Source organism: Biomphalaria glabrata, chromosome 11, assembly GCF_947242115.1.
Source record: "Biomphalaria glabrata chromosome 11, xgBioGlab47.1, whole genome shotgun sequence".
Classification (NCBI taxonomy): Eukaryota; Metazoa; Mollusca; class Gastropoda; family Planorbidae; genus Biomphalaria; species Biomphalaria glabrata.
This window is the reverse complement of record NC_074721.1, coordinates 38230035-38255753: the sequence shown is the minus strand read 5'-3', so window position 1 is coordinate 38255753 and position 25719 is coordinate 38230035. Positions and strand designations below refer to the sequence as shown.

The window sequence follows — 25719 nt, the reverse complement described above, 5'->3', positions numbered from 1 at the left end:
CTTCTATACTAACATTCTAGAAACAACAGTATGTAAAACTTACCTCGACTTATACTAGCATAAACATCTTATATCAGCTTTTTTTTTCATGTTTAAACATAAACTTCTTCTTCTTCTTGTTAGTATTTACATCTATTATATTTAAACTCAGATCGAATCTTACTCAAGAAAACTTAAAAACAATTTAAAAAAAAAACGCGATATTTATAACACAGGAATTATTCACATTTGACTAGAGTAGTTAAATAAGAACAAGTCAATAAATTGTAAGATTCTTCATGATAGAAGACAAACTAGTAAAGCACATTTAGCAATAATATAAAAAAACAACAATAAACCATAACTTACCTTAACCTTACCTATTCTTTAGTCTGTTGGACCATTGGGGCACCATGCAAGATTCGACGACCGTCTTTCTCCATCTCTCCCAGTCTTTTGCCTTAGTTAGGACCTCTTTCAATGGCAGGCCCATCCATTCTTTTATGTTGTCCTCCCATCGCTTTCTCTGTATGCCTCTTCTTCTTTTTCCTGGTACTGTTCCTTGAAGGAAAGTGGGGATGATCGTTAGAGAGGCTTTGATACAACGAACAGGCCTAGAAACTCTTCACTCCTGTCCTGTCTGAGGGCTCCCAGTAGTAGCGGCCATAGACTGGGCTAGTAAGTAGACCATACCACGTACACAGCGCACCGCCCCCGCTCCTGGGTCCAATCGCTATAAACCCCAACTTACAAATAAAATAAAAAACCTTATGAAATACTCAGAAAGACACAAAGATAAGCACATCCTTCTTTCCTAAAGCCAATGGAAAATGGAACGAGGTATCTGAATCAGCCAGGAAATCTCTACTTGACATGCACGCCTAGATTAAAACATGGATAAGAGCAGAATGTAATAATATTTATTGAATAAAAGTCTCTAATGAATAAGATACTAGTGCTATTAGAACATGGAATGAGTTGCCTGAGCTAGCAAGGAAAACCAGTGACTTGGCAGAATTTAAGTCATTGGTTAATATGCATGACTAAATGCATGACGGGTAGGACGTAATCATCTTCTTTTTTGAAGTAATGTCTAGCATATAAGATAAGATAAAATGCATGAAGCTCTTCAAAATCGACACTAGCAGCTGGAAAGAGGTGGCACTGGATAGATCCACATGGAGAAAGAGCATAAAGGAAGGGTCACAGATTGCAGATGCCATACACTACAGAAGCAGAAAGAAGGGTGAAAATGCAACGGCGCCTGGTGATTATATATGCCCAACCTGCGATCGCAGCTGTGTATCAAGGATTGGCCTCTTTAGTCACACGAGAAGTTGCAAAGGGAAAAGATCGTCTCTCGAGACCTAAAATGCCACAGATACATATGTTACTAAACAAACAGCAAATCCAACACGTGGTTGTCCCTTTTGAAACCTTACGGACACAAGTCTGGAAATTTATAATGAGCAAGGCCATAAAATAAATATCCATCATAAGATGACCCCTGATCCTTTAAGTCACTATTATTTAGAATAATTATTAACTTGCTATTGTAACTGTTATTTTTGTAAGCCTAATAAATAACTACTGCAACTCTTTTGTTTAGTTATGATTGCAACAGCTGATATAAAAGTCCTGAGGTTCAAACCGTTCCAAAATAACGGCAACTCAGTCAAAATGTGGTCCGTCGGTCCTGAGTTTGAAGCTTCTTCCGTCAGCGCATGCGCAACTCAGTGTTCAAAGTATGTTCCGATGTGTTACAGCTTCGTTTACAACCGGAAGTCAAAACGGTGTACACCAGGTGACGTCATAACTTTTGTTTGTCGTCTTTGTCGTCATTTTGTCTTTTTCGCAGACATTCTTTAGTTCCGGCATGTCAAACATAGCGTTCGCGGGCCGCATGCGACACGTGGACACATTGTATGCGGCCCGCTTGGTCACCAAGAATTATCAAAATAATGTTAAGTTATTAAACGTTTAACAGTTAGCACTTATTTTCAGGTAAAATATTTACTGAAAAAAAAAACGAAAAAAAAACTAAAATGTAACAATCAACTTATTGAACTTATTAAGTATTCTTTAGTGATAATATTTTGAAAATAAATAGTTTTTCGAAAATTTATTTAAATTTAATTAGATGTGGTAATTTCGTTTATTTATTAAACTTGGAATTATATTTCAAGTTATCTTATAAGTTTAGTGTTGATTTGTTATTTTTTTTAAACTATTATTAATAATCACATCATAAATAAGCCAATATATTAGTTAGACGTACAGAAAAATTATCAGTGATTAATATTGCAATTCTATTTTATTTTAGTGACCACCAGGCCCCCTATATCTTCAGTATATTCAGTACTGTCTGCGGTCACAAGACAATTTACACTAGTTTAATGACAATTTAATTTCCCAGAACAATGGGTTTAAGTACTGATGAAGAATCAGTTACTACAGCAGTAACTGCTACTAAAAGAAAAATTAAGAAAAAAAAAAAAGATCGTTTCAAGAAAGCTTGGAGTCAAATTATTCCTGAATATCGGTATTAAATATGATTCACTGCTTAATATAATAATCTATAGTGTAATAGTGTAATAATCTTTAACTTTGAAGGAACAGCCGAACATGTAAAACAAACAAAGCAATTGTTTTAATAAAATAATAAAGTAACGAAGTATATTTATCGGAAAAGTGTTTTTTTTTGGGGGGGAGGGGGGGGGAAGGTATACAGGTAATGATGTCAAGCCTAGATACGCCTCTGCTCCCACGTAGTAACATAAAAAATAATATTAACGTTGAATTTTTTTTTTTAAATTTTAGTTCCAGTAACTTGAGAGTCATTTTAAATATCTGTCAGAAAAGCTTTTGATCCGCGCGACATTAAACCTTTTGCTCGATTGTGTGGTAGAGATTATTTTCTGAGCTAATCAATCATAAAAGAACACATAAAGTTAAATTAACTACCGTCAGACATCGGCTTCGTTAGCGAAAGATATGACAAAATATATAGGTCAAAGCTGGGTCTGAATAACTAAATATACTAGTAAAGTCGTAATTAATCGGTAGATTCAAAGAAAATTTCTTGTTTATTTCACATGCCTTTTCTTTCGATGTTAACTAGATAAAATTGTATTTTCTACAGGATCATGGCTTATATCGTCTGACAAATCTTTTAATTCAACACTTGGAACTCTGTATTCTGTCCCTGGAACATTCTGTGACACCAGCAAAGTCAACTTCACTGTTGTAACTAAAGGCAGTGTCAGCTCGTGCATGTGGCTGTCCAACACAATGGCCACTTACAGGACTGCTGTCAACTTATGTAAAGGTAGTTACGTCATTAAGACGTTCGATAACTCTTGATGTATGAGACGTTCGATAACTCTTGTCTGTACAGTAGTGACCCGGTGACCAGATGCAGAAATAGTTACATTATGAAGTAAAGGTTATCTACCTTTTCAGACTGGTGTACCTCTTTTTAGTTGTGAATCTAGGTCGCAGACGTCACAGAAAGTGCCTTTAAATACAGTGGCGTAACGAAAGGATGGCGGAAGGGAGCAGCTACTCAGGGCGCCGGGGTGCTGAAGTGGGAGGGATGTAGCTGACAAGTCTTGCTGCCCCGGGCGCCTGGCTCGGTACGCTACTGTTAAAATGTTCGACGGTTTTATGTATTTCAAGTCATAATGCAAAGTTTAAACTCTAGAAAAATAGAACATGGCGATTAACTATAAGACAGCTTCTTTACTATTTATTGTTTTAAGACCTGTACTATGATGGCTGCCTTGTTGTGCAGTATTCGCGCTGGACTGTCATTCGGACTTATCGATGGTCCCGAGTTCAAACCCTGCCCACTGCCCCGTCGACCTACGGGAGGTTAGGACTAGGAAGTAAATTATCTTCAACTCTGAAGGAACATCCGAAACATGTAAAACACATTTTACAAATAAACATTTTTTTTTTTACTACTTCTTGCTTACGTCTGCAGAATTTAAAATTGCGACATAAAAATTTAGGGTCTGATAACCTAATGTTTATTATGTTGGGTAGCTTATAATATACAAACGAATTTAGTTTTAGTTTTAAATTAGGACCAGCTTTTAATCTGAAAACATTTCATAATTACAAAAACAGTTGTTACATTTTATTTCGAACCAAGGAAAGTGACTACCATCTCACAGGGAGCGCTATAAAGATCAACTAAGACGCATTTCGCCATCAAAGGCATGGAGAAATAAAGATGGCCTTTGAAAGACATACCTAGAGAACTCACAAGAAAGTTGTGGGACACATTTTAGACCCAAACCTGAAGAAAATATTTACGGAAGACAAGCGCAGAGGTTAGACGCGGTGGCTGAGCGGTAAAGCGCTTGGCTTCCGAACTGGGTTTTCGGGTTCAAATCCTGGTGAAGACTGGGATTTCTAACTTCGGGATCTTTGGGCGCCTCTGAGTCCACCCAGCTCTAATGGGTACCTGGGAAAAGTAAAGGTTGGTCGTTGGGCTGGCCACATGACACCCTCGTTAACCGTAGGGCACAGAAACAGATGACCTTTACATTATCTGCCCTATAGACCACAAGGTCTGAAAGGGGAACTTTACTTTACTTTTACAATAGACCACCGACGGACACTGACTTTATGCAGCTCGAGACAGGGTTTGCATGGTCACTTGAATTACTGCACTTTCTGCTCCATTGAAACGTCATTTTAGTAAGACAATGAACGGAGAGTTTTACTCATCAGCTTGGTCAAAGTAGAAAAAATTTCCGTGTCTTGTAGATTCAGCGTTAAGTAGTAAATAACTTCATTTCAAAGAGGTTCAAACTATTGAATGCTATTGGACAGTTGATATTAAGGTCATCTTTTTCTTTAGCCAACCGTTAATGAGCAGGTTGTCATGTGGCCAGCACAACGACCTACCGCCTTTACTTTCACCAATTTAAGTCAGGTACCAATTAGAGGTGGAAATTCATAATCCTAGTCTTCACAGAGGTTTCGAACCTAAGATCCCAGGTTGGGAAGTCTAGCGCTTAACCACACAGCCACTGGGTCCCCTGAGCTTCTTAACATTAATGAGTAGATCTTCAGTGTTCTATAACCAACATTTTCCACATTCTCTGAATTTTATTTGACGCTCCAGCGTTGAAAGTCTTCCGTCATCTAACAGAAAAAAAAAAGAACAAACGAATGCGTAACATTTCAATATAAATTCTTCCAGTCTGAATAAATCTTAAAGGCAGTGCTTCCCAAACTTTTTCCTTAATGGAAAACTTTTTACAGTTTGAGTATATAGCGGAGAGGTTAACTCTTTCTCTCCTAACTGACGATACCAGCGTTGATTCCACCAGAATGTGTTAAATAATTACGGAGAGAAAGAGTTAAATCACGTGGTGTGTAACAGATCAATGTGTCTAAGTTCTATTTGAAGTATTTCTAAGTACCTTGACAATCCTAGATGATTGGGTATCTTGTAAGGTGTATTACAAGTGCGAATTCTAAACATAAGCCGCTACGAGACAATAACGAACAGGATTAAAGGCTTAATGACTATGTCCGTTTTATCTATCTAAGATACAGTCTCGTTTTTAATTAATGTCGTCACAATTATGCGTTCACTATGTCACCTAAAGTGCATCTCTATAAGTGACCTACAAATGAATTATTCCAGTAGCTCGTGGAACACCTATTAGGGCCTTGCGGAAATGTAGGCTTCCTCGGAACACAGTTTGGGAACCACTGCCTTAATTAAGAAGTAAGTCTCCTATGACTGCCAGATGTTCAAACCAATTTTTATAAATCTTTTTATGTTTTTATTTTGAATTCTGAAAGACATGGGTTCCAGCCTCTACACTATAAAAGTGCCAGAGAAACTCAGCATTTTGTTGGACGCTGTCAAAACTTTCAATGTGGATCATTGGATAGGCCTGGATGACCTGTCAGAGGAAGGTGTCTTCAAATGGGTGGATGACGGATCTATCTGGACCAACGACTGGACGTTATTCGCACAACGTAAGTTCGATTGGTCAACGTAACATAGTGACAATGTTTATAATATTCAGTTTAAACCAAAGTTAGTTCGTAGCACGGAAACCTCCCACATAGCTGCTCCTCCATACAGCCCACTGGTTTTTGCTAAATGAAAACTGTTCATACAAATACTTCCAATCACACACATTTATTATTGTTAGTCAAGATATCAATGATGAGGCGCGGTGGCTGAGCGATAAAGCGCTTGGCTTCCAAACCGGGGACCGGGGTTCGAATCCTGGTGAAGACTTTTAATTTCGGGATCTTCGGGCGCCTCTGAGTCCACCCAGCTCTAATGGGTACCTGACATTAGTTAGGAAAAAGTAAAGGCTGTTGATCGTTGTGCTGGCCACATGACACTTTTGTTAACCGTAGGCCACAGAAACAGATGATCATCATCTGCCCTATAGACCACAAGGTCTGAAAGGGGAATTTTACTTTTTGTTTTTTAGATATCAATGAAAGTCTGTGGGAGGAAATAGCCCAAGACCAGACAGCATGGAGACAGACTGTGCGTGCTGGTACGAACCTCGCCGAGAACAAAAGAAACGAACCTGCCTTAGTGAAGAGATCGAAAAAGAAAGCTGCCCTATCAGCTAGCCCCGAGACAGATGCATATACATGCACGAACTGTGACAAACTGTGCCGCTCCAGCATTGGTTTGAATGGCCAGATTATGCACCGTCTCAAAACCAAACAAAAAACCAGTGAGTCATCTGGGCGCATCCATTGTCTTCCGAGATAGGAGCCATATGTAAAGTTCTAAAAACTGATTGGTTCGAAATAATTGATGCAATCTCAATCGATATACGTTTTTTTTTAATACACTTTTAAATTCCCTTTTTTAAACTAGGTTTTATTAAACCCTGATTATCACATGTTATTAGTTAAAGATAACTTTTTTTATATGAACAAGTTTGGTTTAAACTCAATATTATGCACAACTTTCATACTTATAGCTTGCTCAATACGCTATGGTCCAATTACTTTTTTTTGGAACATTGGGATGGGGTGGGGGTATGTGGGGGGAAGGTTTATGTGATGCCTTTTCAAAAACCTTTTTTTTTAGGTTGCGTGAGTCTGAATTTGGACTTGAGCTTCCACAATGTAAGTCCGACTTGTTAGCCACAGAGCTATCCAAGTACTTAAAAAATTAGGAGATTTTTATCAATTACAATTTTCATGTTATTCTCTACACAAGCCTTATCTCTTTTGCTTACTTAGCACAGTTCTAGATAAACAGAAATTAATATATTAGAATTAATTAATTAACTTTTTTTTTCATTGATTAATGTGTGTTGTCATCGACAATGAACAATTTTGCAAAGTCTCAACTTGTTATCAGACGCCTGGGCTGGCTTGGCCACGTTCGTAGATTGCCAGTAGGTCGACTTCCACAAGACATTCTGTATGGCGATCTTATAGCATGCAGGAGAGCCGCTGATCGTCCACTTTTACGTTATACATGAAGCTCTTCAAAATCGATACGCAGCTGGGAAGAGATGGCACTGGATAGATCCAAGTGGAGAGAGAGCATAAAGGAAGGGTCTCGGATTGCAGATGTCATACACAACAGAAGCAGAAAGAAGGGTGAAAATGCAACGGTGTCTGGTGATTATATATGCCCAACCTGCGATCGCAGCTGTGGATGAAGGATTGGCCTCTTTAGTCACACAAGAAGTTGCAAAGAAAAAGACCATCTCTCGAGACGTAAAATGGCACAGATATCTTCTTTAAATTAGCACTTCACTTGTGTTTCTATATACATCTGCTTTCAAGTTAAATCTGTGTCTATTTCTTTGTAAAAGTGATATTCAGGTTTGTTTTCAAAGAAACTTGTTCATGTTGATTTCAAGTTCTACATACACCTACATCGGTTTTGTTGTGCTAGCTGTTTGGGGCTACAAACCAATGACCGAGTTTTGACAGCATGCAATATGTCCCTGTATTATTTTTCAAGTCCCATGTTCATATAATATGTTCATGTCACATGTTCATGTCAGAAATTGTCTTTTTTTCAGATCAACCTGATGACATGTTAGGTGAAGATTGCGTACAGTACAGCCCAGTGTATTACCCAATCAACGATTACTCGTGTGATTACTTATCAAGATTTATCTGTGAGATGGAGCCTATGAACAAGTAGTTGATAGATTAAAAAAAAAAACCATAAAAACTTTTAAAACAAAAACAAACAAAAAACAACAACCGACAAAGCTTATATGAATTGAAGTTGTATCAGTTAGTTTGGATTAGTCATGTAATTAAATTTGTAATAGACCTAGACCAACAACAATAAATGTGTGCAATTTGAAATACTTGAAACAATTTTTTTTGTTTATCGTTATTCCATGCTTTAAGCTTTTCTCAATACGCTTTAATCGCATCACTTTTCATGGACCCGTTGAGAAATGGGTGTGCTGATAGATAAGGAGGAGGTGGTGAGAAAGAAGGGGGTCTCTGGATACATTTTTACCGCAATCGCTTTTTAAAAGTATAGATACAAAAGAAAAGGGGAGGCAACGTGCTGAAATCGAACCTAGATCTCAAGCTTCCAAATATAATACCTGCATCACATCGCTACTGAGGTAGGCGCGGTGGATGAGCGGTAAAGCGCTTGGCTTCCGAACCGGCGGTCCCTGGGACTTGGATTTCTAGCTTCGGGACCTTTGGGCGCCTCTGAGTCCACCCAGCTCTAATGGGTACCTGAATTAAGTTGGGGTAAAGTAAAGGCGGTTGGTCGTTGTGCTGGCCACATGACACCCTCGTTAACCGTTGGCCACAGAAACAGATGACCTTTACATCGTCTGCCCTATAGACCACAAGGTCTGGAAGGGTAATACTGTCACTCGTACAGTGCTAGTGAAGTGCTAATGATAAGAGAAGGTTTTATAGTTATCCACTGTTCGTTTCAAACTTTAAAGCATAGAATTATAAAAGAGGAGTAATTCAACTTATACCACCACTTCAGTCAAGTACAATCTATTTCCCTTGTTCCAGATACCAAACAAAATAAGTTTAAAAAAATAATGAATTAATTGTTTTTTTTTTTAATTGATTCTTGTGTTGTCAGGTAAACGAATTAATTGTGCGAAATTTTAACTTTATACGAGATTGGGTGTCGGAGAAATAACGTGTGCAAACTTTTAATAGACAGACAAACAGGATTTGTAAATAAACTTCACGGCGACAAATTAACTCTAAGAAAACATTTACGATTAACCAAAGGTTTGTTACATAATCAGGATCACGTCATTAAATTTTGAATAAATATACAATGGGAAACTAAAGTTATATCAAAATGCATTCTGAGTAAATTAAAATTCTTTGGCGATAATAAACACATGACTTTAGCATTTAGTTCAATTAACTTATTTTCAAGTGCGTTTTGTACGCTTAGGGCCAAGGGTAGGGCAGGCGGGGCTACAGCCTAGGACAATTCACAAGAGATAAAAAAAATATATTTCGACGGGTCAGCAACTTTAAATTATTTTAACTTTTTAAAAAAATAATAGTGCATGCTTTTAGATATTAGTTGTTGTTTTCTTGTTACTAGAAGGATTTTTATTCAAGCTTTTGAAAAAGTGTAGTAGCCTTCATAAAAATTGTGGTTCGGGGCCTCAACTTACTTAGATCCGGCCCTTTGTAGAGGTGGGTCAGTGAACAGTAGAGTGCTGAGCTGCACTGTCCGAACTATTTCACCAGTTCGTCTGGTTATTTATTTCTAACAGCGGCGTCTTTCTGATTGGGCAAATAAGGAGCACGTGATGAGCCCCCATAAACCAATGGCAGACGACAATGGCAGACGACAAAGATCATTTAGCTGGATGGGAGTCTTATTGATCTCTATGCCAAATGAGCAATACGCACTACAGTAAACTTACGGCTAAAACTTTTCTTTCGAGCTCTTTCTGCACACGAAGTGTTACTGGGTCAATATACTGTTTGTTTTTTTTGGTACTGACGTCCTGTCTTGATTTGTGGTCGATAATGTCTCATTAGTACGCTAAAGGGTAAATAACCGTAATGCAAGATGCTTTATTTGTTGATCAAATATTTTCGCAAGTTATAGCAGAGAAACACATTGTTGTGGTTTTCTGGGGCGCATACATTAAAAGAACATTTAAACAAGATTAGAGAGTTTGTGTGGAAACACAAACTCAGAATCGGCCCCCCGAAGTAGTCAACTCATGAACGCAAGCACTTAAAAAGACATTTAAATATTTTCAGCACGAATATCAAAAGCTATAAACTGCAAACTAATAAAAAAAAAACAACACAACTCTATCTCCGCCAATACAAAAAGAAGAGACGTGCACTATTCTATTGTTAGGCCGACTGACGAATCGATACCACACAATGCAGAGATTTATTAGTAAATGTTATTATTTTTATAATTTGTAATATTCATACGCATTCGATAAACTGATTATTGGAAGTTATGGTTCAATGTGAAACTGGCCTGAGCCTTGTCCAGCCATATTGTTTTTGTGTGTGTGAACAACCCAGTCTTTGGGCTTCTTCTACCGTACGTTGGAAAAATCTTTGACAGTGCGTCATGTCTTACAGCGAGACGAATCGTTATAGAAGGCTAAATAATAAAGCTCTGTACGACGTCGCAACGACCTATTGGTCTAAACTGCCCATAGGTTGTGACGTTGTGGCTCAATGTTCAGGCCTTCTATAATGGTCTCGCTTACAGTGTGACCGAATCAGCTCACCTTTCGTCTCTTCACACTTTTGAGCAGCTCGTCGTGTGTACCAGCCTGAGTGTTGACTATTAACAGCACAAACCTAGACATTAATTAATTGTTCTATTTGACATGGAATAAGGGAAATAACTTTCACAATATTGAGAGATATAGTTGTAACTGCGGAGTTCTATCCATTTTATATATTGTTTTTTATAAAAAGGATTTTTTATATACATTTTGATTGTTAAATTTATGTCCTAATTAAAAGTCGGTTAATTGGTCATTTAAAAATAAACGTCTACCCATGCACACAAAACGAGCTTTGCTAGTTTCTATCGATATGTACAAGGTTACTTAAAGTACCGATACTATTTATTTTAACGATCATCTGAAATGTATTTGATTTAAAACAGTGTCCATTATATCCGAGGTTCTCAAACTTTGATATACAGACCGCCAGGGGGTCCGCGAAACGACCCTAGGTGTTCGCAGATAGATGAATATTGTATACAATTAAAATAACTTCTTCGCTAAAATCCCGTTTATTTGATCTGAAAATTTGAATAAATCATCAACTTGAACCTCAAAAACCGTTTAATACGTCTATCACGTGCGATTCTTTGACGATCTAAATTTAAGATTCGAAGATACTCTTCACGGATGTTCACGGCTATGGATTAAACCGTTTTGTGCGTGGACATAATCAGATCCCAATTACGAGCTATTACATGGGTAGCTTATTGAACTATGTACAAACGAGGAACTTAACTAAATGTTTGAACAAGGGAGACCACAAATTCTGGTTGCAAAAACAGATTCCAATTTTATATCCATCATTATGGGTCATTGTACAGAATTTGTGGACTGATTTCCCGTCTTCTTGTTTGATACAAAGTAGATTCATTGACTTAATGAACCTCATCACAAACAAAAGAAACTTATTAGAAATTCGTGCTCTTTGAGATTTGCCACATATAAATATTGAGAGGGACAAAAATATATTCAAAAATCTATCCACCTCAACCAAGTCAAGATTGTATGGTATATAAACGTTTATAATTTTTTAATGAAAAGGGCAACGAACGCAATAGGTAGCGTTCTTTTTTTACATTTGTTAATTATATTCTATGCAAGTAGGAGTCGTGGTCAAGTTTTGACTATGTTAAAGTTCCCCGTGTCAAAAAAGATTGAGGACCTCGGAATTATATGAACGAAAACAATACAATGCAAAACATAAAAACACTTGCCTATAAATATGTTCTACGTAATTCAAGTACCATTCAAGCAGTTTAGATACAAAAGCTCAAAGATATGAGGCCACTTTGGTTTAACCTTGTCTTCATTGGTAAGAAATCTTTGTTCATTTCAACAGATGCAGCTGTAAGTCTCATATCCTTGCGTTTGACCTGATCCATGATAAAGTAATTTCCTGGAATACTACTGCCTATAAAACATGAAATTGTGCAATTGTGATATTAGTGCATTTATTTTAGATTCTTGGGGGTGCGGTGGATGAGTGGTTAAGCGCTTGGCTTCTGAACCTTGGGTCCTGGGTTCGAATCTCGATGAAGACTGGGATTTTGAATTTAAGGATTTTGAGGGTACCTAACTTTAGTTGATGAAAGAAAAGGCGTTAGGGTTAGTTGTGTTGTGCTGGCCACATGACACCCCGATTTTTGACCGTTGGCCAAAGAAACAGATAACCTTTACATGATTTATCTTTTGAATTTCGGTATCTGGGAGAGTAACTTCCCTCCAAAACATATATAAATATAGATATAAATAGATAGAGTAATGGGTAGAGAGATAGATACATTGATAGACGGATAGATAGGTGGAAATATAGGAATACATAAAGTTACTTCAAATTTGAATAATATAAGTTAGCAAGATGCCTTAGTGTGAATCACTATTAATAAGCGCTCCTAAATTTATTCTGTACCTTGTTTTTTTTTTTTTTTTACTAATGTGATGAAGTCATAGGACTAAAAAAAATATCAGTCAATAGTAAGAGGAGATCATTTGATAAGTTACAAGGGAGAAAAAAATTGTTAAGAAGCTAGTGACAAATACATTTTTTTTTAAATATTATTTTTCATTTTTTTTAATTTTTTTTTTTTTTTGTAATGAATTAACGCGTCAACCTCATAAATGTATCATAAAATTAGAGGCGCCGCTTTCAATATTCATTGGCTACATCTGCAATCTTGTATCATTTCTCAATACTGATGTATATCCCTTTTCCTAGATATAGATGAATGAGGAAATAATCATTATTATTTGGTACATTTTTTTTTATTAATGTATTGTCTTGGAAAATGAATATTTCTGAATAGTTTCAACTTGATCCGAGAATGGGAAGTGGGAGAAATAACGTGTACAAGATTTGTACCAGACAAGACAGACAGACAAAACTCTGTAAAAAAAAAAGGTAGGGGAGAATACTATTCCTATAAATTCTTATCCTAGTTTTTGTAATTGTCTACGCTCTTGAAGAGAGGCTAACATGACAAATTTACTTGTAGAATGAAGCAGTCGTCGTTCAAATAACTCAATAGTTACCAAAATCATGCAAAAATTCATCTTAAGTCTGGTTCAAGCCTTCACGTATGATATGAATTACCGTTTCCTCAAATTCTTGAAGGCGAGGTGGCTTTTTAGCTTGGGGTACTTGTTCGAATTCAGGGATTTTGTAATTTTGGCATCTTAGGGCGCCTCTGAGTTTACTCCTCTTTAAGGGGTTTGTACCAGACAGACAGACAGACTGACATTACTTGGGGAAAAGTAAAGGCAGTTGGTCGTTGTGCTGGCCATAAGACACCCTCGTTACCAGCAAGGTCTGAAAGAGGAACTATATTACTTTTTACGAATTCTTGGAAGACGCGACGTATCACCACATAGCACTCGTCATAAGCTATTGGTCTCCACTGACAACAGGTTGCCACGTCACAGGTCAGTGCTCAGGCCTGCTATGACGATTTGACTCTTTTTTACGAAAAGATAGAATCTCTAGTTTTGAAGGTAACAAAGGGATCATATTGTTACGACCTTCTCCTAATCAGGCCTTCTGTAAACACTGCTAAACACAACACAACACATCAACACATCAAGAACTTGACAACAAGGCTCCAAATAATCTGGTACTTTAATAAGGGTCAAATAAAACAGCCAATATGACACAATTGGCAACACAATCAACTACTACAAGGTTAGACTGTATATCACCGTACTAAACTCATAAACTCTACTGTCTCTGTTTCTTCCTGGACTCGTACATTCACTTCAGGACTCCACCAGCACCGACTTCACGGCAGACTAACAGTCCCGGTCTCCTCGCTGTCCTGTCTTGAACTGCCCTGCTTTTCACACACTGTGTCTCTGGTTATGATCAGATGACCATAACAGTGGTCATATTTGCGTGCAAAGTTCATGCCAGTACTGTCCCTTGCCCTTCGATATAGCACGCTAAACTGTATTACTGGCCTGTGTCACAAATGTCAGCTGATAACACACAGTTAACCCTATTGCATCGCGAATAGGGTTACAATAATATAATCTTTCTCCTTCTGTAATAATAATGTTCCCGAATTAGCTACTAGAGGGACTTTATATAACTCCTTTTGTTGCAGACTTGAATTGATAATAAAATAAATTATGTTCCTTAGCAGCGATCACAGGTTCTGAGATCAAAATCTTCAAGTTCAAACCATTTCCTTATAATGCTACAGTCAAAATGTTGTCCTCGGGTCCTGGATATCAAGCAACATCTGTCAGCGCATGCGCAACACTGTGCTCTAAGTACGTTCAAGACTGTTACAGTTTCACTTACAACCGGAAGTCAAAGCTCTGTACTCCAGGTGATGTAAAAAAAAAAAACAGCGTTTATCAAATTGTGGGGTGCCCAACTTTGATCGCCTAGGTGTTGACAAGGGGCACGAGGGCCTTTGCTTTTGAATGGGACAAAAGATCTATTTCTTTTAGAGACAGGGCAAGCTATACTTTATACCACAACTTATTTATATTCAATGTAATTTAACTATTGTTTCTAAGATCATTGCTTTTAAACTGTATGAATAGTTTTTTTGTTAAATTATCTTTCCTAATCATACTTTTATTTTAAACAATGCTCTAACAAATCCAATGATATGTAATGAACATAACTATATTTTAAAAAAACTGTGTACCCTCCCCTTTCTCAATTTTTAGTTTTCAGTTAATGCTCAAATTGAAAGTACATGTAATTAAATTATATTTACTATATCTATACAATATATATATGTATGCTGTGTTTATTTTAAATTAACAAAGAGCATGCAGAAATTTATATTCTATCAGAAAGTTTTATATCTAGATCACACTGAAGTTGTTAATTTCACACAGAATTATTTTCTAAATATCAGCTTCTCTCAGTAAATTTCATCTAAATAAATTCGTAAGTGACTTTCACTTGCTTGATACCATTATTACTGTTTTACATTCATTTATAGATTCTGTGCAATCTACACTAATATGTGAGGGTAATTGTTAGTAGGATATAAGGAATATTTTTTTCATTCAAAAAGGTAGTAATGTTTAAATAGGACTTTTATTTTCCTATTAGAGAGAATAAACATTAATAATTTAGAATTTTGAAGAACGTCTTATGGATTCTGTTGATATTCGTGACCCTAAATAATAAATAGAACAATTCTATCTCATAGGTTCTCGTCTGATTTCGTCTGCTACACTGTTTAACTCAACACTTGGAAGACTGTACTATGTACCTGGAAAGTACTGTGATACTAGCAAAGTCAACTTCACTATAGCAACCAATGGTAGTGTCAGCACGTGCTTGTGGCTCTCAGACATATTGGCCACTTATAATGATTCCTTATACAAATGTCAAGGTAATTCCGTCCTAAAACGAGACAGATCGTGCTACAGCCTATAAATAAATATTGAAGTTAAGAGTTCAAATGAAAAAAAAATTAAATAAAATACTCAGAAAAACACAAAGATAAAGGCACATTCCTCGTCCCATATGCTAGGACAAATGTGTACAAATACTCCTTATTCCCTAGTGATATTAAAGCATGGAATGGGTTGCCTGAGCTGGGCCAGGAAAGTCAGTGACTAGGCAGAATTGAAGTCATTGGTTAATATGCAAGACTGAATGCATGACGCGTAGGACGTAATCATCTTATTTTTTGAAGTAATGTCTGTGTTATATAAGATAAGATAAGATAAGATCCCAAATCTGTTTTTATACTTCAGAGTCGAGTGTCTACACAAACTCTAACGCTCTTCAATTTGAGGAGATATCTTTTAGTGACGTAAACAACATACATGTATTGTCACTGTGCACTATATTTTAGGCGTCAAGTTCAAAGTTCTTGTAGACACTGACATGAACTTCGTCTACTGAACTTTAAAATATTCTTGCGCCTGAAATCAATCTCTAACCGAAGTTATCTTGCCTGCAGCTTGCAACAAAATTTAGACCAAAATAAAATAATAAACTACGGGCTAATGTTATGAAAATTAAAAATAAAAAAAATATTTTATTGTTTGGCACATAGTAACCTCTATTATTACTTAAATAATATATAAAACTTAAATATTATATATATTATTTTAAAATGTTTTTTTAAATAACACGTATATTTTTAGTTTTCAATATATAACATTTCCCTTTCAAAGATAAAAAGTAAGTCTTGCATCTAAATTTTGCACATGCACAGTATCATGATATCAGATTTTCAATAGCTTTTCTACTTTTTGAGATCTAACCATGACAGACGGACGGACAGACCCTGAAAAACTAAGAGGGACTTTTCCCGTTTTGGGGGACGCTAAAATCTACATAATTACAAAAGGGCTTATTAACTCTTTCTCTCCTAACTGACGATGCCAACGTTGATTTGACCCCATTAAACTAAATTGATTTTTGGATTTATAAACTTTAATTTGTGCTGTGTAAAAAGAGCATGCATTTCCCTATAATTCGATACGAAATATAACATTTCCTGATTACAAACAAAAAAGTTATTGAAGTATAATTCAAACAGGGCAATGAAATACAATTGATAAAAATGAATAATTCTATCGGAACGAAGAAAAATAATTACGGAGAGAAAGAGTTAAATGAATGTTTCTAGATAATCTGGTCACTGGTCTAAAAAATTAAAGTTATAGATAAAGCCGTGAGTGAATAGTTGATAAACTATTTTTCTTTCTTTATATAAGATTTAGGCTCAAACCTCTTCACAATTAAAGTACCTGAGAAACTTAACATTTTGTTAAACGCTGTCAAAACTTTCAATGTTGAATATTGGATTGGTCTGAATGACCGGGACCAAGAAGGAGTCTTTAGATGGGTGGACGACGGCTCTGTCTGGACTAAAAGCTTTCCTTTATTTGCTCCATGTAAGTGTATTCTATATTCTAGCGCAGTGTATCAAAATAGTAAAAGTATGAGTCTGGTATTGATTTTTATATAATTTTTTGTTTAGTGACAATAGCATAATGTAATAACCAGTTCTGCAGTGTCTCTAAGGTTACTATTTTGCCCACTATAAAGAAATAAAATGAACGGAAAGAAAGGAAGAGAAAGTGTGGTGATTTATTGGTTGTGGATATTTGCATTGTTTTGTGATCTCTGTTAAACTTTGTATTGTCATTGTTCCTACGCGTTGATTTGCTTCCTTTAAAGGATATAACAATATTAAGGCTCTTTTTGTAGTGTAATTTGTTTTATGTTCCGATTAGCCTATATTTATAATTGTATCTTAAAATTTAAATCCCTGTAATCCGAACTGGCTAGGAACTGAGGATACAATTGGACTATAACAGTGATGCCCAAAATACGGCCCGCGGGCCACATCCGGCCCGCGACGTGATTATAACCGGCCCGCCGACACGTCGACACAAAGTGTAGAAAATTCCCTCTTCACAAAAAAAAAGTTAGAAAAAACATGTTTCCTTACGTTAGAGTAAATGGATTGGTCCCGATACTAAGCCAATATGTTAGTTGTATAAAGAAAGAGTCGCTCTTTTTAAAGAACATAACATTCAACAGCTTTAGGAAACTAAACACATAACTAAATAAGGCAGAATTCTTGGTTTAAGACGCAACTTTCAGATAACACCTAGAGTGGAGGACTGATGAGAATATTTACCAAAAAGAGACTAGAAAATGAGTGGGCTGTAAGTCTAGGATACAGAGTTACATTGTAAGTAGAGATATAAAGCCATTTTCCGATGGCTAATGCATAAAAAATGTTCTTGCTAGCAATGATGGGAGAACTCCGTCCTGAAAAGAAGAATGCTGTTGAAGCCGTCAGCCTTCCTCTTGACAAAAGACGAGAAAAAGTAATTGGTAAAAATCTACATTCAAAACTATAAGACAAACGAGATTTCGAAATGCTTTCTATTGCCGTTGACGAATCTGCCGACATATCTGATTAAATTGTTCTTGGTACAAACAGCAGTTTTGAAATCAGAGAAGTTAGTAGCTATGAGGACTAATGAACAGCATGTATGGGACCTCCACTGGCGAAGTCCTGTCTAATGATGGTACCATAAGTATTAGTTGGCAGCTAGAGTTTTTTTTTAGAAAAATTGTTAAGTCAAATGGAACTAAGTCTCTGAATTATTCCCCAACACAATCTATGGTGCAAGAAGTTCAGTCTGAACCATGAGATGATGATCGTGTTCAGATTGAACAATGTTTGTGGTTTCGAAAATTCATTTGCGGCCAATGTGTCAAGTGCCCAGACTGACAAAATCTCACCACAAAACAAGCATTAACGATGATCACAATATTTAACTGTACCTATTGTGAGGACAAACCTTTTCAGTGATGAAACCCATGCTATGTAATTCGTCTCTTGAACGAACATCTAGAATTATAGATTCGGTACTCATCTTATGCAGCCGGATATTTAAAAATGAACTAAAGTAAGTAATAGATTCACGGGTTTCTAATAAAAATGGTTCATTGTCTATTTCCTTTTTGTAAAACGTGGCCCGCGACAGGAGTGTTGGAAATTAAAATGGCCCGCCGGCCGAATAAGGTTGAGCATCACTGGACTATAACATTCTGACATAAATTCGACAAGGGAGCTAATAAGATTGATATTCTACAAAATTACTTCGTCATCATCTTTATCTTCCCTTTGCGTTCCTCGTAGAATACAAGACCTCCGTAAAAACGCACCACTCTCTAAGGTGCTACTTATTCTTAATGGCTGGTTCCTGTCTTCTCGGCTTCACCTAGTCTAGTGTCTATTGCATTTTTTTTTTGCTATATTTTTTTTTTTTTTGGGGGGGGGGGTCTTTTCATTTTTCGAAGACGTTTTCCGTTTCAATCTGTATTTCAATTTTTATTTCCTTCAACGGATTTGTAGGCGATTTTGTTTAGAACTTAGGAAATATCTATTTATATTAATATTAACTGATTATGATAACGACTCGATTGCATATTGTCTGTATTGTGACTGGTGTGTGGTTGATCAAGAGAGGATTGGAGGAGTTGTTTGTAGGGCCAGTCTTTATCTCTTGCTAGTCTCAATCATGCAGAATAGATCTGAAGTGAACACAGCAACAAATATATGTTTGTAAAAAAATCGAAAAATTATGTATACTTTTGACTTATAACCAGTAACCGAGCGTATAAGGCTCACAAATAACCAATTATTTCAACAAGGAAATCAAAAGGAAATCACAAGACCCTAAAGGCAGCACGGAAAACCAATTCCTAGATACCTCCTCCCCCCCCCCCCCCACTGGTCCACAAATGAGATTGGACCAAAAGCGCTCTGAGCATGCTATAAGCATGAAAGAAGCTCAATATAAAAAAGCAATAAAAAAAATAAGGTGAATCTGAATGAAGCGGAATTTATGCTAGTTATACCCATCAGGATTATACTTTGATTAATATTTTTATCCATACTTTCATTCTTTTTTAAAAAAATTGAATTGAGATACAATCCTTGGAGATTATACAATCATAAGAAAATGTAGTAGGAATGTATCATGGTGGCCGAGCTGTAAAGCGCTTGGCTTCCTAATCGATGAGTTCCAATCTCGGTCAAGACTGGGATTTTAAATTTCTGGACTTCTAGGACGCCCCTGAGATCACCCTAATCTAATAGTACCTGAAATAAGTTGGGGAAAAGTGGTCGATCGTTGAGCTGGCCACACGACACCCTCAGTCATAGAAACAGATTATCTTTATATCATTTGGCCTATAAATTAGCAATGTCTGAAAGGGACAATATACTTTACTTTTAGTCAGAATAAGACTATAATAAAACTAGAAGAATAATAGAATGTTTTGTGAGGTTGAATGGCCAACCCCCTCCCCCCACCTCTTAGCTCCCTACCAAGGAGGCTTGACATCGAATCCTTACTCGAGCTGAGTTGCGTCTGCTGAGCGCTTCAATGAAGCTTAGAAACCTTCTCCCAGATACCCCCTCCACCCATGGGTCCACAAAAGAGATTATACCAGAATGGAATGACCATGCGCTATGCAAAATACTTTTTAAAAAATATTTTATCCAAATACATCTCCACTATGAGCTTCATGTGTATAAGTTGGCATCCTTCAGTCGTATGGTTCATTTCGAACAGGGAGATGAAAGCCTTCACATTGTTTATGGTCGGAACGATGTCGCCCACACAGAAGTTCTCCCCTCTCCACGCAGCTGTTGTGACCAAAGGAACGGAATATCCGATACAGTTTGGGATCAGTAGCGCCGCAGAATCTGCCAGGCTGTAGCACGGTGTGCCACAGTCTGCCTAAGGGTCACCAGCTCCTGATTTTTCCTCAGAGTTGTCTCCTTTTCCTTGTTTCGATATAGCCGCAAGGCAGCTAACAAGCCCTGCCTGCCCGAAGCTTGCTGGTTTAGGCGCCAGTTGCTCGCCTTTGCCCCTTCATCTTTTGGTGGTAACGGTTCCGCCAGGCTCATTATCAGAATCACACATGAAGGTCAGGAGTTGGACTGGTTGTGAAAGGCTATTTGAGACGCGTGCCATTGGAAGCATTTTATAGGTAATGATCAGCTTAAGACCATTACCGCTTCCGGCGTTAACAACCTTGCATAAGTAACCTTGTATAAGTACAGCACTCATTTAGTATAATTTTTAAGATCGCACATACGAAACGGAAAGATGTTTTCTATTCAAAACAAATCATATTTTTCTTTTCTACAGATCAACCCGATAATATGCTAGGAGAGGACTGCATACAGTATCATCCCATTTTTTATCCCATCAATGATTATCTTTGCAGTCATGAATCAAGATTTATCTGTGAAATGAATTTAATTGGCTGACGTTTGCACATTTTTTTACGTATATATGAGTCTGAGTTAGCTATTGGCTAAATTACGATTTTACAGACACTAGTGTCCAGTCAAAAGAATATAATGAATGAAGTTAGTGGTGGCACGTAGATGAAGTTTGAATTTATCATTAATTTACAAAATTATTTGTATTATGGTATTTACTCTAATGTAAAGGGTATTTTTTAGTCCACCTTTTCATTAGTTTTCTGCTTGTAGTTTCCTATAGTTGATAAGCTTAAGAATAATCCCAAGCTGTCCAATCAACAATAAAGTCGGACTGAGGCGGAAATTCTACAACAGTACTTTATTCTAATGTGGATTACAGGGATTACTTAAACTTAAAGTAGAATGTCAATTACCCGGATTTATTAGGAACGGAGTCTGTCCGAATAATCCATCGTCTGGATAAACGAATGCGGATAACTGATATCTGGATAAACGACGTTCTGTTGTATCATAATTATTATATTTCTTTTTGATATGCATCATATAAACATTTTTTTAGCATAAATGTTAGAAGAATGTGTAAATGTAAGAATATTTCATCATTGAATCATCAAGCAAATATAGTTGTCTAATCAACGATAAATGTCATTTTTAAAGATTTTTTTCACTAAATCAAAAATAAAATTTATAATAATCACCATTATGAATAATGTTTTATTAGGTTATAATGATTTTATAGCTCTTTTTTTTTTACTATGACGTAACTATGGCCAATGAGATTGTCAGAAACATTTCCTAAATTCAGAAGAATTCTAAAAAAGTTTGTGTATTTTACTTTAACAAAGCTTATAAACACTCCATCTGTCTGGTACAATTTTTACATGTTATTTCTCCCATTTCCCACTAGCGTTTCAGGTTGCGACTTTACTAATGTATTTGATGTAACCTAACAAATTATGAATCAGTCAATAAACTAACTGATAAAATAATTTATGATTGGTGATTAATTAATTTGTTTGGTATCGAAAAAGGGAAATACATGCTACTTATTGAGATATATGACTGTATATGTGGAGTTATTCTCCTTATTACATTTCGTACACGTTTTTTTGTCCTACTTCCCACTCTCTGGAAATTTAGCATAAGTATGCATAGTCGATGGCAATAAAGGAATCAATTAAAAAAAGTTAACCAATTATTTAATCAATTAATGGAAGTAATTAGTACCGTTTTATAAAGAATAAAAGGAGACTATTCCGACACTATATTGCAGTGATTTTTGCGGTTAAACTTAAAAAAAATATTTTATATATTTTGTTTTTACATTTTGTTACATTTTGCATTTTTTTTTTTGTACATTCATTCATCTGGGAGATAACTACATTCAATTGTCGCTGAAAGAGTATCAAGCAGTTATGTTCCCTTGCAATTACCAAGGGTAATAACGATATACATAATGTCCTCCGTATTCTATGAACAGATATTTATAAATAGCACATTTTCTTAATAATAACTATGGTATGTGCATGCAGAGCCGGCCTACCACTGCAATCGATGCGACCGCAGTGGCCCCGCACTTTCATAGGCCCCGCGGTAAACCAATATAGCTTATAAGAGGGTTTTCGCAGGACCTCCTGATTTTTCAGGAGCTCCTGGAAATGTCCTGAAATTATTAAAATCTCCCGAAAACTCATAAAATATAAACAAATTTGTCATTTTAAGAGCCATTCATTAAGGAAATTGCAAATCAAATGCGCAATAATAACAAACGGCATTAGACAAAACACGTAACACTGGCATCTGGTGAAAGAAGCTTCTCGCGTCTCAAACTAATCAAGAATTACTTGAGGTCAACAATTCACGAAGATAGATTGAAAAATTTGTTGATTCTTGATATTGGAAACAGAATTTTGATGATATGATGTATGACTTCGCTATACGCGAGACTCGTAATATAAAGTTAATTTTATCTTGATTTTTTTACTTAGTAAAGAATGAATAAAATGCGAAATCGAAATTTTTGAGTAATATCAAATCTTAATTTTCACTTATTATCCTTATCCCTATTGGGTTCCACGCAATGTTTAGCATAGGGCACAGCGATTGCTAGGGCCGGCCCTGTGTGCATGTATGTGTTTAATTCAGCATATAAGACTTTTCTTCAAAACCGAATATTAATGTGGAGTGCAGTATCTCACGTGGCTAAGCAAACCCCAGTTGCGTCATAGATATTTTGCCACATCCATGTGGTCGAACGATGTCGCCCACACAACAGTTTGCCCCGTTTCTAAGCAGCTAATGTGTCCAGCGAAATGGTAAGTGTCGCGTAGTTTAGACAAGTGTCTTTTGCTTTGTCCAAACTCTGTTATTTTTTGTGTTTTTTTCTCTACTCGTATTACTTGTACGGGGCGAGTGTGTCTTGTATTTTTGTTTTAAATTGTTTTTGCTACGTCACAAAGTCCGGTGACATTTATTGGTCATTCGTTGTCCTGAGACAGTTCACCCTCTGAATTTGGTTGAAACGGACGGTGTGTTAGTCTGTACTAGTTTCTTGGACTTATATTATTCAGTAGGATTTTCGGACCCCTGTTTTAGGGTGAGTCACTTCGTTTTGATATCTCTTATTGTACGTTATATAAGGTTGTCGCTGTTTCTAGTTTTGGAATAGAGGTTGAATTTTGTGTTTATTTCGTTTATAGGGTGCCAGTGTTGGAGTTGTATGTACTAAGCTCGAGTCTATGCCAGTGTGTGCGTCACTTATCGTATCAGAAATATATATATATTACAGTCTTCAGTCAGAGTTGCGATCATCGACGGCGTTGATGCCCAAAACCTCCCGCAGTACGGCGGGCGTCTACCTTCTTATCTACCTGGAGCCAATGCAGTGTCAGAACTATTTGACCAGTCGACTATTTAGTTTGAACAACGTCAGCGTCTTTGTGATTGGACAAAGGAAGGGCACGTGACGAGTCACGTGCACAAATGGCAGACGACGTTGACAATGCAACTAGTTGAGTTCCATATTGATTTCTATGCTGAGTGAGAAAATAAAAGTACCACGAGATTACAGTAAAATCTTTTCTTTAGAGATCTCTTTTTAAAAGATTTTTACAAGTCTACTATTGGGTCAATATGTATAGGGTTTTTTTTTTGGCTATAAAGGTTCTCCTTTTATTTAGGGGTCATTTAGTTCTGACTACTCTGCTCAAAAAGGATTACTGCAAAATAGGACACTTTGTGAGTCAAATATTTTCGTATGCTTTAGCAAAGGACAAAAATTTCTTTTGATTTTCTAAATAATGGTCTTTCATTAGTTGATACTTTTTATAAATCAATCCAACAGGACATTGACTCAAACAGAAGAACTTAAGGAAGACAAAGGAACAAGTGGTTGGCAAACGGCATATCTCTAGCAGACTTACATAAAACTATAGAGTAGAGGTACGCACAAATGACGATACGTTGTCAAAGAGTCAACACTGGTTCCCCAACAGTAATAGTAAGGGTGCTCGTTTTGTTTTTGAAGCTACGCATTCTACTAAAAATCTAGTGTACTCTAACAGTGAGGACTAGTTCCGCCTTACAAATGTGTTTTGATTTCTATGCGAGCCCTCCACTAATGGATAATGTCGTTACATTATTAATGGGAAAAAATATCCCCCCCCCCCAATTTTTTTTTCCAAAACCAGCACACATATTTATACAAAATGTGATTGCTAGTGTATATCGATATTTTCATGGTCACTTCAACTTTAATATCCAATATTTTGTATTTTAACGATCCTAAGAGATATATTTGAAAGAGATTTAAAACAGTATTGATTAACTTTGCGAAATGAAAAAAAAAAAAAAAAAAAAAGAGCGTAAAAGCACTTGCCTATAAATATGAATACTTGTTCATTGTAATACTTCTAATAGACTTACCCTTTATATACATAGGCACATAAATATGAGACCACTTTGGTTAAATCTTGTTTTAATTGGTAAGAAATCTTTGTTTATTTTAACAGATAAGTCACAGATTCTTGCGAGTTAAAAAAAAACACGTTAATATTGTTCTTTTTTTTGCTCCACGTTGAAATAGTTTTTTACAGTACTAGTGATCACAGGACATATAATTGAGCATTTCTTTTAATGGTCAGTTGTTGTTTTTTTGTCAATTCATGGGAAGATTCATCAAAAGACTGGGTTACTGAAGTATTTTATAAATACATTTGTATGAGTTATAGTTACTTTACTTTGTAGCCTACTAAGATCCTAGTTAGCTACCTCCCGCGCTTTCCGGCGCAACGGAATGGACCTCATTCACCAATCGTAAACAAACAACATTGATTCACGTGCTTCTCTATCTCTTCTATACAAATTACGATCTAATTTTAATCAACAATGGTTACCATGTGACAGTTTTTTTCCCGTTGTTTAATCAATATTATCAGGTGACTGTTCGTTTTTGGTGAATGAGGTCCATTCTTCTCCTAAGGAATCATCATCATCTTTCCTTTTCTTGCCTCGTGGAACCTAGGGCCTCTGTAAAAACACCCCACTCTCCACGGGCTCTTGCTAGTTTTTTTTTTAAACTTGGAGCTTTGAAATCCCAATTAGTAAAGTTCCCTTTTCAGACCTTGCGATCTACAGGGCAGTTGATGCAAAGGTGCTCAGCTTCTGTAGCTTCTGTGAACGAGAGTGTCATGTGGCAAGCACAACTACCAACCGACTTTACTTTCCCCAACTGAAGTCAAGTACCCATT

The 25719-nt window shown here is 36.4% G+C and overlaps 2 protein-coding genes across 2 annotated transcripts; both read left to right on the top strand.

Moving 5' to 3' along the window:
• Positions 1-1590: 1590 nt before the first annotated feature.
• LOC129928976 (perlucin-like protein) lies at positions 1591-8149 on the top strand. Its single transcript, XM_056045590.1, has 4 exons — positions 1591-1783; positions 3122-3307; positions 5806-5985; positions 8025-8149. Exons 1-4 carry the CDS (start codon positions 1591-1593, stop codon positions 8147-8149), a joined length of 684 nt encoding a protein of 227 aa, XP_055901565.1.
• A 6219-nt stretch (positions 8150-14368) lies between these two features.
• Positions 14369-21465, top strand: LOC129928992 (CD209 antigen-like protein 2). The gene is made up of 4 exons (XM_056045624.1): positions 14369-14554; positions 15398-15583; positions 16923-17102; positions 20892-21465. Exons 1-4 carry the CDS (start codon positions 14431-14433, stop codon positions 21011-21013), a joined length of 612 nt encoding a protein of 203 aa, XP_055901599.1. The 5' UTR covers positions 14369-14430; the 3' UTR covers positions 21014-21465.
• Positions 21466-25719: the final 4254 nt, after the last annotated feature.